The sequence below is a fragment of the Antedon mediterranea genome, chromosome 11 (assembly GCF_964355755.1).
Source record: "Antedon mediterranea chromosome 11, ecAntMedi1.1, whole genome shotgun sequence".
NCBI classification, from domain to species: Eukaryota; Metazoa; Echinodermata; class Crinoidea; order Comatulida; family Antedonidae; genus Antedon; species Antedon mediterranea.
Genome location: NC_092680.1, coordinates 21,848,809 through 21,862,461, shown reverse-complemented (window position 1 = coordinate 21,862,461; position 13,653 = coordinate 21,848,809). Strand labels below are relative to the sequence as shown.

Here is a 13,653-nt window from a genome sequence, read left to right as displayed (position 1 = left end):
AATTGTAGTAACGTTTTAAAATGGCGTAAAATGACAGCTAGACGGCATGGACCGGGGCAAGTGGTATTTTTCTGAAACGACTGGACCCTACTAGCCCCAACCCATGTATCGTCATCCCGGTCCATGCTGTTTATAACGAAGTTATAGCCCTATAAATCATAGCCCTAGTTAATCTAAGCCGTAAGTATAAAATCATTTAATTAAAATATTACACATATTGCGCCCCATACATGTGAATGTGAATGTCGAATAAGGATCCAACTTCACAAAAAAAATTGAATATCGAATAAGGAATAAGTAACCAACTTCACGCCGGTCATTTATATATCGCACGTTCACGCAACACACGTTGTTCTATGGGAATCCCTGTCTGGTTGTTAAAATGACTTCAGAAAAAGACACATCACTATTTGACGAACATATTTCCAACTTAATTCTTAAACGTTTAAATGCTTATGGTAAATTCGTAATCCGTTTTTATGTTTTGATTTCTGTTGTTAATTTTGTAGAGATATTATCTAATAATATAGCCTAGGATAAACAACTGTTTTAGTGTAGGCCTAGGCCTTACTACAGTCTAGCTCAGGCCGGCGGCGGATCAGAAAAAGGCAGATTACTTGAATCCGGGACGTTTCGACCCAAAAGGTCTTTATTATTTTGTGGTAAAATTTGATATATAATACTGTATAGACTTTATCGTCCAGTAAGTTTAAAAGAATGAACTAAAGAACCAACCAATATAATCAAAATATTATCTTTATTTTAATTTAATTAATTTAAATTAATTAATGAATAAATGAAGTCTAATACAAATAATGCACCCTCCTCCTACCAGCCATCATGGCATTATAGTTACTGTAATGATGATTATTTCCACTTTTTAAAAACATGATATTGAATGGCGGGCATTTAAATAATATTTAGAAAATGTTATATGGTAGATAGTTAACCTCTGACCTGACTGAAATGGCAGATTGACCAAAATGTTCCTGCGATGTTCCTCCCTTTCAATTTGATTGATTTTATTTATACTTACTTAGGAGATAGTTTACTTGAGGATAATTCCAGCAGGGTAAACAAAATGATAAGAAAGAAAAATGCAGTTGAAATGGATAAAAGAAATGGGTCAAAAAAGAGAAAGAAAAAAAGATCAACTACCATGACAACTAATGATTTATTAAAGGAAAAACACAAATTTACTGACTTTGATAAAGAAATTAAGATGTTCAAAGAATCGGAAGATTTTAAAAAGAAGAAGAAAAGAAAGAAGAAAGTCAAAACACAAAAAGAAGTAGAAGTGATTGTTTTTAATGACCCATCAAAAAGAAAACGTACACAGGTATGATTACAGTAACTGTAATCCAATTGTCAACAATAAGTTATAATTTGATAATAAGTTAATAATTTGTAGAATCATGGAGGTAGAATTTTAAAAAAAATACACAAATTTCAATAAACATTAAGACGTCTGATATTAAAATTATCAATCAAATGTGTTATTCTCAAGCTCTCAGATATTCTCAATTTTAGAAATTAAAAATTTACCATAATAGCACAATTGAAATCCGGATAAATATTGCTATAACTTGTTTATAAACATATATCATATGTGTGTTGGAACTATTTGATCAAGTTAAGTTTACTTAATTAATTCTGTACGCAGGATGAAGACACAGTAGCAATGAACTCAAACACTGCCATCATGAGTTTGAAGAAAGCTAAAATTGACGTTCATCAGTTTGGTCTCAGTGGATTTGATTACGAAGACAAAGAAAAAATGGAATTACAACGAGCGATCAGGCTTGGTGCTCAGGTAAGTTCTCATTAGGCGCAGGAGCCCCGGATAGCGTTACGAAGTCGTTAACTCTGTCAGCCCATGGTCAACCCAACTAATGTGTTTTTCCCAAGGACAACTTATCAATAACTAAACTTTGTCACCACCCATAAGTGTGCTGTTCATTTCCTATTGACCAATGAACACCAATGTAACTGGAACTGAGTTTCTTGCTATTCGACCTTGGGTGCAAATTATACAATTAATTGATGTTAAGGCCACTGACTACCTCTTTTCTGTATAGAAACACTGAATTGACTGAATAATAAGAAAACCCTACAATAATTTCTACTACTACTTGATATGGTGTTATACAAGAACTATATTAAAAGAATTGAATGTATGGAGAATGAAAAGTTAAACGTTATAACTTATGTAAAACATCACTTAGATGATATCTATCAGATATATCATTTTCTAAAAATTGTTTCATTAGTTAGAATAGATCACGGAAAACCAATACCAATACTGATCTGGACTCGGAAATTCAAAATGTAGCAGGCAACGTTTCACCAATGAAAACTTTCAAGACAAACAAAGTATCATAATTATCATAATATCCATTTTTATTTAATAACGATAAATGGATATAAATATTTCGTCTTTTTTGTTATTTTGTGATGGAAAATATATTGAGTGAACATTGGCACTGAGCTTAAATGTTCCCCGTCCCCTTAATGTCCGCTTTATAGGAGTGTCCCCTCAGTAAAGATTTGCTGTTTTTCCCCTTAATAATAAATTATGATGTCCATCTTATCTCAATTTTAATGTGCTACACCCGATAATAGAATACACATCTAGCTTGTGTGTACTTAAAGAACCTAGTACATCTTTCGAGACGAGTGGAGGGTTACCCCGGTGTATTAGTACATCACAGCCACTGATCACGAACTGGGCCCTCTGGGAGACCTGTCTTTGACTGAAGAGGTTACCCAGTATAAATATATATTTCAATTCAATTCAATAGAATAACTGTACAGTAGGCTCCCATTTGATGCAATGTGTTACCCAATGTGCTCAATTTGATTGTGCTACCCAAATCCATGCTATCCATTTGAAATAATTTGCTATCCATTTGAAAGAATGTGCTACCCGATAATCCGTATAGAATAATGTACAGTACAATTATATCCATTTGATTGTGCTACCTAATGTGCTATCCATTTGAAAGAATGTGCTATCCATTTGAAAGAATGTGCTACACGATAATCCGTATAAAATAATGTACAGTACTATATCCATTTGATTGTGCTACCTAATGTGCTATCCATTTGAAAGAATGTGCTACCCGATAATCCTTATAAAATAATGTACAGTACTATATCCATTTGGCTGTGCTACCTAATGTGCTATCCATTTGAAAGAATGTGCTACCCGATAATCCGTAGGCTATAGAATAATGTACAGTACAATTATATCCATTTGATTGTGCTACATAATGTGCTATCCATTTGAAATAATGTGCTACCCGATAATCCTTATAGAATAATGTACAGTACTATATCCATTTGATTGTGCTACCCAATGTGCTATCCATTTGAAATAATTTGCTATTTGAAAGAATGTGCTACCCGATAATCCGTATAGAATAATGTACAGTACAATTACATCCATTTGATTGTGCTACCTAATGTGCTATCCATTTGAAATAATGTGCTATCCATTTGAAAGAATGTGCTATCCATTTGAAAGAATGTGCTACCCGATAATCCGTATAGAATAATATACAGTACAGTACTATATCCATTTGATTGTGCTACCCAACGTGCTATCCATTTGAAAGAATGTGCTATCCATTTGAAAGAATGTGCTACCCGATAATCCGTATAAAATAATGTACAGTACTATATCCATTTGATTGTGCTACCTAATGTGCTATCCATTTGAAAGAATGTGCTACCCGATAATCCTTATAGAATAATGTACAGTACTATATCCATTTGGCTGTGCTACCTAATGTGCTATCCATTTGAAAGAATGTGCTACCCGATAATCCGTAGGCTATAGAATAATGTACAGTACAATTATATCCATTTGATTGTGCTACCTAATGTGCTATCCATTTGAAATAATTTGCTATCCATTTGAAAGAATGTGCTACCCGATAATCCGTATAGAATAATGTACAGTACAATTATATCCATTTGATTGTGCTACCTAATGTGCTATCCATTTGAAAGAATGTGCTATCCATTTGAAATAATGTGCTACCCGATAATCCTTATAGAATAATGTACAGTACTATATCCATTTGATTGTGCTACCCAATGTGCTATCCATTTGAAATAATGTGCTATCCATTTGAAATAATGTGCTATTTGAAAGAATGTGCTACCCGATAATCCGTATAGAATAATGTACAGTACAATTACATCCATTTGATTGTGCTACCTAATGTGCTATCCATTTGAAATAATGTGCTATCCATTTGAAATAATGTGCTATTTGAAAGAATGTGCTACCCGATAATCCGTATAGAATAATGTACAGTACAATTACATCCATTTGATTGTGCTACCTGATGTGCTATCCATTTGAAATAATGTGCTATCCATTTGAAATAATGTGCTATTTGAAAGAATGTGCTACCCGATAATCCGTATAGAATAATGTACAGTACAATTACATCCATTTGATTGTGCTACCTAATGTGCTATCCATTTGAAATAATGTGCTATCCATTTGAAATAATTTTCTATCCATTTGAAAGAATGTGCTACCCGATAATCCGTATAGAATAATGTACAGTAGGCCTACTATATCCATTTGACTGTGCTACCTAATGTGCTATCCATTTGAAATAATGTGCTACCCGATAATCCTTATAGAATAATGTACAGTACTATATCTATTTGATTGTGCTACCCAATGTGCTATCCATTTGAAATAATGTGCTATCCATTTTGAAATAATGTGCTATCCATTTGAAAGAATGTGCTATCCATTTGAAATAGGCCTAATGTGCTATCCATTTGAAAGAATGTGCTACCCGATAATCATAGAATAATGTACAGTACTATATCCATTTGATTGTGCTACCTAATGTGCTATCCATTTGAAAGAATGTGCTATCCATTTGAAAGAATGTGCTATCCATTTGAAAGAATGTGCTACCCGATAATCCGTATAGAATGCACAGTACAGTTATATAGTTATATTCATTTGATTGAACTATCTATATTGTGCTATCCGTTTGAACTAATGTGCTGTCTGTTTGAAATAATTCAGGTTTTTTTTTTTAATATGTTTTGCTATCCATTTTAAACGTGCTAAACAAGTTACATATTTGTTGATATAAATTTGCAGTACACCACGTAGGCCTATATTAGTTATGAAAAGAACTGTTGAGTTGCTTGACGTTTCGATTTAGGCCTACTCCAAAGTCAAAGTCTCCAAAACTATTCCATCATGTCGTATTCGGGGAATCGCCCACAAGTGTTTTCTCAGAGAAGGGTATGTTCTGTATGGGGTTCTGTATGCTATTTGTTAATAATGTACAAAAAATGAAATGAAAAATCATATTAATTATCGGTATGTACGGAGGAAGCTCGAACAAGACAAGGCGCGAAACAAATAAAAGCGCAGCGCGAAACATCTGAAATGATATACAATTTCTCAAAACATGAAAACACAGAATATATTATATTAATATAACTTTTTAATATTTCCAAAGGCTCGGACAAGGAAGAAGGGCCTTAAAAAACTGAATTGCTATATGTTAGACCACATTTACATCACTTTTCAAAACTCATCGAACCCTCTGCTAGTAGGCCTAATTAATATAGGAGCGTATCGCCAAATCATTAGAGAAAAAAAAACATGGCATGAAGATGTAATTAATCAAACAACGGCCAAAGAATACCAACAATTTTAATTTAGGTTTCGATTCGTAATTACTAATGTGGTGGACTAAGCCTAGTTTGAAACTATAGTGACCATTTATTTTAGAAAGAAAGATAGACAAATTTGTTTCCATCTCCATGTTATTGTTAGGCACTTTTCAATTAAAAATTCTGGCCTAGTATTCTTGCAAGGTCGTCACAGCTCCAGTTACAAAGGTCGTCACAGCTCCAGTTACAAACGGTGATACAAAGTGTCAATCATTTGACCAGTGAACAGCCCACTGGTAGGATAGTCCTTGAAACCGTCCGTAAAACACATTAATCACTCACATCAGTCATGCCGCTAATGGTTGAAAACCTCACTTTTTGGGGTTTTCAAACGTAACGCTATCCGGGGCTCCTGCGCCTAATGCTGTCTACACTATCAAACTAGTTTGACAAAAAAAGTGTGATGTGCCAAATATGGTAGTGGTATGCTTAAATATGGTAGTGATATGCTTAAATATGGTAGTGATATGAAATCATCATGTCCATATATGAGTATATCACATTTTTTTGACACATGAAGTTTGATAGTGTGGACAGGGCTTTACACAGTTCTAAAGATTCTAACACATGTGCCTGTTAGTGTTAAACATATTTAAAAAGTGCGTGTGTAGATCATGTTTTATTTATTTTTTTCTAGGCCCCGAAAAAAGAATATATGAATTACAAACAACTAATTGAAACTAGGAAAAAAGAGCGAGAAACTGAAACAAGTCAAAAAGAGATTGTAAGTATGATTTGACCTTTGACATGGAGCTTTTGTGATAGGACCCTGGAATCAATGCTTTGCCTTGGTAAATTTACATTGGATTTTAACCAGTATTGGTTTTTTTTCTCACAGAACCGAAAGCTGGGAATCAAAGTAAAAAAGAAACCAGAGAAAATAGTTCTAAAGTAAGCAACATTTATGACTTGTTTTTAGAATTAATGAGAACTTGCTTATTACTGTATTATTATTAAATTATTATTTTGTTTGGTGAAAAAACAAATTAAGCTAATATTAACATTTCCCATATTGATACATTTCAGAAACAAAGGATTCTGGGTAGATCCAACTCAACAACGAGGTGTTTACATTGATGGACAAGTTGGGAAATTCACAAGGGGTATGCAGATTGTCTCGAAAAAAGATTTAAAAATCAAATCAAGTAAATCCAAAATGCATAAAAACAGTCATATTAAGTTATAATGTTGTAAAATAAATACTAATACAAATATATGCAGCTATACAAGTTTTATTTTGTAAATGGTTTGTTTTCTATTCTACAAAGTTCTTATAAAAAGTACTGTATCATTTTGTTAATTAAAACAAAATAGGAATAAATAAATATAAATTCTCAATCATTTGTCATTTTTAGTAATACAATCATTTACTTCAGAGTAGAGCAAAACATCTGACCAATTACAATCAAGGTAGTTTCTTAATTTACATATGTCAACATGATATAAAAAGGTATATAAACAGGAAGTGAATTCAATAACTGATTGACACTTTAAATATATTGATAAAACAACTCTTTAAACATTTAAAAAGGCAAACATTAATTTCAACAATATATTGGTTGCGTATACAGTTTCTTAATTGTATCAAGGCTTAAAATTAATTTTAAAATTAAAAATGAAATTTGGAGTTATTTGGGCAAAATTAGTCCAGTGTGCCTCAGTAGTTAAAATCACCTTGCATATGAGCTACACAGTTGATAAGCTATACAGCCATAATTGACCCTGCAGTATCTAGTCCATCATTTGTATCTGGACTCGCTTGTTAGGAGAGTCATGTTCTGTTGTTATATAGATATCTATACCATTCTATATTGATAACTCGTTTCAAACCAACTGTCTGAACACCAGGAGGGCGCCACATCATCTACGTTTCGCAGCACCAATACCGCTTGTTTCATTAGACCACGTTTTCACATCTTAGTAATCTCCGATTTCAGGTGCATAACAAATTAACCATCAACAACAACATAATAGTTAAGATGTGAACATGTAGGGTAGAAGCTGTTGAGAGTGGGTAGAAAAAATCGTTGGGCAATTCCACTTTCCATGGGGGTATTTCAGCAAGGACAGCGTCTGGATAGGTTGAAACATCAAGGAATGCTACCGAACTAGCTATCTCGTACTTCTGTCTTAAATTCTCAGTTCCAGCCTGGCAGTATGGTCCCACACACTGCAAACAAAAATTACAACTGCTTAAATTCTTTTTACTCTTATAAATCAAATAAGACAGTATTACATGGAGTACAATTTTACTCCCTATGTTTAAGAACTACTGTAGATTGGTAGGAAATCATTTTAGTTCAAAATGATTTTGCTTCTTACCTGGTATGTAAGTTTACCCGGAATGAATGTGTACTTAACTCCAACAATTTTAGCTTGTGGATTAGCCAATGAGCCAATATTAGCATACAGAATCTCAATGCTTAAAGACAGAATTACGTTATCGCACTGTCCTGCCACGATGCTCTAGAAAATATAGGAAGTTTAGAGTAAAAAGTAAGATTAAACTTGATTGTGACTTAATTCACTAATTTTAAAGATCAAAACATCAAATACACTATTCAAAATAAAAGCAACTAGTGTATTCCAATAATGGTAAAAGCTATAGGTATTTGACTAAGTAATAACCTTAACATAATTCAACCAATCAAGACAAGGGTGGATGATGATTCATTGCATCATGATTGGTCAATTTACTTGCATTAAAAATGAACTTCTTACCGTGGGTTCAGCAACCGGTTCTTGGATAATAACTGGAACCCAATCTCCTACAATTCCCACATCAGAATTGCCAAACATTGCAACATACATAGATTGTGGCATGTCACCTGCAAGTGCTTGCCTTGCTATAGCGTTTATTGCAGTACAAGCCTCAGTAACATCAGAGAACGATACACTGGGAATAGAAAATGGTAAAAAGATAGTTAGTTGCCTTGCTATGGCGTTTATTGCCTCACTGACATCAGAGAACGATACACTGAAATAGAAAATGGTAAAAAAGATAGTTAGTTGCCTTGCTATGGCGTTTATTGCCTCACTGACATCTGAGAACGATACACTGGGAATAGAAAATGGTAAAAAGATAGTTAGTTGCCTTGCTATGGCGTTTATTGCCTCACTGACATCAGAGAACGATACACTGGGAATAAAAAAAATGGTAAAAAGATAGTTAGTTGCCTTGCTATGGCGTTTATTGCCTCACTGACATCTGAGAACGATACACTGGGAATAGAAAATGGTAAAAAGATAGTTAGTTGCCTTGCTATGGCGTTTATTGCCTCACTGACATCTGAGAACGATACACTGGGAATAGAAAATGGTAAAAAGATAGTTAGTTGCCTTGCTATGGCGTTTATTGCCTCACTGACATCAGAGAACGATACACTGGGAATAGAAAATGGTAAAAATATAGTTGCCTTGCTATGGCGTTTATTGCCTCACTGACATCTGAGAACGATACACTGGGAATAGAAAATGGTAAAAAGATAGTTAGTTGCCTTGCTATGGCGTTTATTGCCTCACTGACATCTGAGAACGATACACTGGGAATAGTCAACAGTTATGTTTAATTCAACCATTTATCCTTAAAATGGTTGGCAAAGGGATGACAATTAAGTACAATATACAAGTATGAAATAAAACATACTTACTACGATGTTTCCTAATGAAATTATTCAATAATTTAGAAAAAAACCTAACCTTATAAGGCAACCTGATCGAATGTCCTCTCCAAAGACAACCGGTATTCTCGAGTCTGGATCTGAAACGCAAGTTCCACTTGCTGTAGCGGTCACCACTGTCATACGATTATAGCGGTCTTCACTTAATGATATTGCATATGTAATTAATGTTGGTTAAAGAAACATTATAAAAACAGCGAAATCCCTCCTTTGGGACACCCTATTCAAGAAAACTTTACTGTGAAACAAATAAAAAGCAAACAAAATTCACAGTCCTAAAAAGAAAACTAGAAAATTATTGAAAATCATTGTTATCTAAAACCAAAAATGTTATCATAACTCATCATAAGGGCCCCTTGATTGTCAGCATATGCTGTATAGGGTCACCATCGATAAATAAGGTGTAATAAAAAAATAAAATAATAGTAAGTATGGTTTTAATAAGTAAAGGATATTTGACGTAGACCTCCTCGGTACCCTCATCCACGCTTTCTTCATACGATGTCAGATTACCAGCAATAAGTGGTTCACCAATTACATACCCGGGGTTACCACTCCTAGCAAACACATCCTCTTCATCAAACTGAAAGGTAAGTATTTTTTAGTGTTTTATATTCACCTTCCTTAACTTCCACAAATAACTTACGTTATTTCAAGAATTATAAAACTATTTACTAAAACAAATGATATTTTTTTAAAGCAAGAAATTACATTTTGTTTAAATCGTTAATCAGACTTTACAAATAACTTTAAAAAAAAAATGTTTAATAAATATAATTAATAAACAGAAATATATATGCTTGCAGTAAAGTATATGCTAAAACGGCATGCAAACCAAAGAACGCACAGAAAACATTGAGTCAGTAAACATACCTTGACAAAGCTTGTTGAGAACTTTTGTAAAAGAGGAAAATGTTGAGCATTCACAGTTGATAAAACAAACAACACTTGAGCGTCAACTATACCATCAGTGGCATTATGGGTAATGGTATAATGAACTTCTGTCACAACGTTGCTACAAGTCTCTGTAACATTGTTGTATGTTGGCGTTTGAAAAGATGAAATATTACAGGAAGTACGTATATCAAGAAGATTCTCGCAAAATGATGGTTGTGCCAATCGAATCGGAACAAACTCTTCTCCTGAGTACAAACTTGGAGTCGTACTTGGTGTCTGCGTCGATACGTTAACTTTGGGGGCATCTGTTGTCACGGGGAAAACTGTTGTCAAATTATAATCTGTTACATTTACAAACATATCTCGAATGTAGGCTGGTACCTACAATCAAAACACAAAAGATGAAAGAAATAAAACTAACTTTTTTTAGTAAATATAAATAATTGCTCTATAAATTCTTTAGCAAGTAAAAAGGTTTAAAAAATAAATGACTTACAGCGACAATCTTAATTTCATTGTAGTACGAGTAACTAGATAAAGAGGGCAGTGTTTGGCATTCTGTCGCAAGGTCGATAACCGTACGAATGCACTCTGTGTTTTCATCAACTAAGTATCCTGTTGAAAAAATAATGTACACAAAAAGTATTTAGGTGATGAATGCTAATAATGCATAATACATGATACATCTTTTATTATCAGACGTTGAATGCTAATTATACTAAACTTTGTTGTCTTTTAATGTTTTTTCTAGATGTGTTTTTTAATGTTTTATTACTGTATAATGTACATTAATTTTACATAGTTTTTACATCTGTCAAATTGTACTCATTTCAGCCTTTGGCTGCCTGTATGGTTTCTTTGAATGAATAACTATATAATAACTAATAATGTTACTTACTGGCAGGGTTGTTATCAGTACAAGCATTGGTGACAAGCAAAGCTGGTAGACCAAGGTACCCCAGAGCAATTCCTTTAACTCCCTCAAATAACGTGTATATTTTATCACCATACTTTAACAATAACAAAAATATTCATTCAAAAAAATTCATAATATAAGAGTGTACTGTATAGGATGCATTCTGAAGAGTGCTATTCAATAATCAACGTGCGTGCTATTTCTTTTTGCTTCAGAGGGTACAGTAAAGTACAGTACAAATCTATATATTATATATTATGTTTTCTGTTGATTGTAATGCTCAGCACTTAGATATGCCCTGTATATACATATATACATTATTATTATTTCCATACTGTATGAATTCCAGAGTAGCTCAATGTATTGCCCATGGCAATAAAACTGTTGCTAGTCTGGGTAAAAAAAAATCTTGCTTTTGTACAAAATTGTACGGACTTGAACCTAGGACCTTGAGATTGGACGGCAAGAATATTGCACCAAGCTACTGTACCACATTGGTTTCAAGGAAGACTTACCTTATAGTAATCACCAAATGTTTCATTAGTTTCTGATTGTTTAGCAAAGTTATAAGATCCATATTCTGTAACAAGTTCATCAAAAGTGTCAACACTGTCCACTGTATCTGGAACTGTGTAATAATTACGATCTTCATCTGAAGAAACAAAACATAATTCAAGTAGTTGAGCATTAAAACAGGGGCAATGCATATTAAAGCTATAATATGGGCACAGCTCTGGTAGTGGTGGTAGATCAACAAGATGGATGTCCATTTGGATTGATGCAAACTTACTATTATTTCTATCTATTACCTATCTATCAAAGTTCAAGTATGTTCAAATGGTGCACATATTGTGTGTATTTTGTTGTGATGCTCTAATGTTGTGATACCAGACAACTAAATAATAAATACTGAGCGCTATAATAAATCATTCATTCTTACTGGAGTTAGATTCTACAATAGTAACCTCTAAAAAGATAACGCTGTGCAATATGATCCTGATTTAGATTGTTTATTATTGTTGTGATTGTGCTTGCTTTGTGTACTTTCTTACGTTTTTTATAAAATTGTATTACCACAAGCAAATGAATTTGAAATAATACAATTTTATTGTATTGCATGATTCTTACAATTATCTGTATAAATACAGAATAGGCCGCCAACAGTCTCTGTTGTTACTTCGTCATTGTTGATGTTGTAAATTGTTTCTTTTGAGAAACAGACTCTATCTTCATTGCTAAAAATTAAGAGAAATTTTAATAATAATAGTTAGAACGGGAAAAAGATATTATTTGTGAAAATTTTTATATAATTTGATTTCCAGGACTTTTTGAGAGCAATAAAAAACTGGACACCGTTGGGCTGGCTTATAATCTCTGGTTTGGATCCACAGGCAGATCCAGGGGATTGAAATCTACTTTTTTACAGACTAAATCATATTAAAATCATACTTAAAATATTGTGTTAGCGCTCCTTCGTTAACAAAATCCTGGATCCGTTCCTGGGACCGGAAAAGTTTGGTTTTCAAATTTTTCATTCTCAAAGAGAATCTGATGTTGAAAAGAGTGCCTGATGGAATTTTATATTTTTAACCATGTTATATAGAATCATGTGAAAATGGTCTTACCTTAAATCTTGATTGTTACAGAAACTGAAGGTAGAGATATCATCAGGAGAACAATCTGAATCACAACAACAATTCACATCGCAAGCATTGCCAGTCAAATCACAAGTACATGGCCCAATATCTATAGAATCAAAACAGATATCAAATAATGATATAGGCCTAGCCTATGGCGAGTAAAAATAAGCTATACTTTAAATTTATTTTTCATTAATAATAATTAATATTCAATCAATACAAAAGAAAGATTAAGAATATAGCCTAGATAGGCCTACTACTAGTTCTAGGCCGGCCTAGGCCTACTACTATAATAATAGGCTAGGCCCTAGCTAGGCCTAGTAGTAGTAGCTGGCCTAATATTATTATTATAATATTAATAATAATTAATATAGATTTCTCGAGCGCACTTCGCCACCAAAGGTGCTCAAGGCAATAATAATAGTACTGTAATTACTAACCCGTATTTGCTTCTATTGTACTGTATTCTATAGACATTTCTTCAGGCCTAGTAGGTGTTGTCTGTTGTTGTGGGTCGACGGGCTCGGAGGTCGTTTCTCCACCAGAAGTCTCGGTCGTTGGCTCATCGGTGGTTGTCTGGTCACTCGTCATGCTGGGCTCAACTGTCGTAATATTGGGATTATCGGTACTATTTATAGTTGAATTCATGTTCTGACCATTTACTAACAAAATAAACGTACATCCTAGGCTTATTACCAATAAAAGTAATTCAGGAATGCCTAGGTTTTGCTTCGCCATAGCGACGCACCTTTTCAACAAAAAACAAAAATGTTTGTAAACAACAACCGAGAGATTG

At 33.5% G+C, this 13,653-nt stretch overlaps 2 protein-coding genes across 2 annotated transcripts; one reads left to right on the top strand and one right to left on the bottom strand.

Moving 5' to 3' along the window:
* The first annotated feature begins 342 nt into the window (after positions 1-342).
* LOC140062572 (40S small subunit processome assembly factor 1-like) lies at positions 343-6,957 on the top strand. The gene is made up of 6 exons (XM_072108840.1): positions 343-458; positions 1,041-1,339; positions 1,664-1,813; positions 6,362-6,448; positions 6,563-6,615; positions 6,751-6,957. The coding sequence occupies exons 1-6, from the start codon at positions 383-385 to the stop codon at positions 6,908-6,910; spliced, it is 825 nt and encodes a 274-aa protein (XP_071964941.1). The 5' UTR covers positions 343-382; the 3' UTR covers positions 6,911-6,957.
* Positions 6,958-6,999: 42 nt separating this feature from the next.
* On the bottom strand, positions 7,000-13,653 carry LOC140062571 (tectonic-1-like). Its single transcript, XM_072108838.1, has 12 exons — positions 13,298-13,653; positions 12,843-12,963; positions 12,346-12,452; positions 11,733-11,869; positions 11,200-11,311; positions 10,798-10,916; positions 10,278-10,682; positions 9,860-9,987; positions 9,424-9,564; positions 8,446-8,620; positions 8,047-8,190; positions 7,000-7,894 (listed from the first exon to the last, which is right to left on the bottom strand). The coding sequence occupies exons 1-12, from the start codon at positions 13,593-13,595 to the stop codon at positions 7,658-7,660; spliced, it is 2,124 nt and encodes a 707-aa protein (XP_071964939.1). The 5' UTR covers positions 13,596-13,653; the 3' UTR covers positions 7,000-7,657.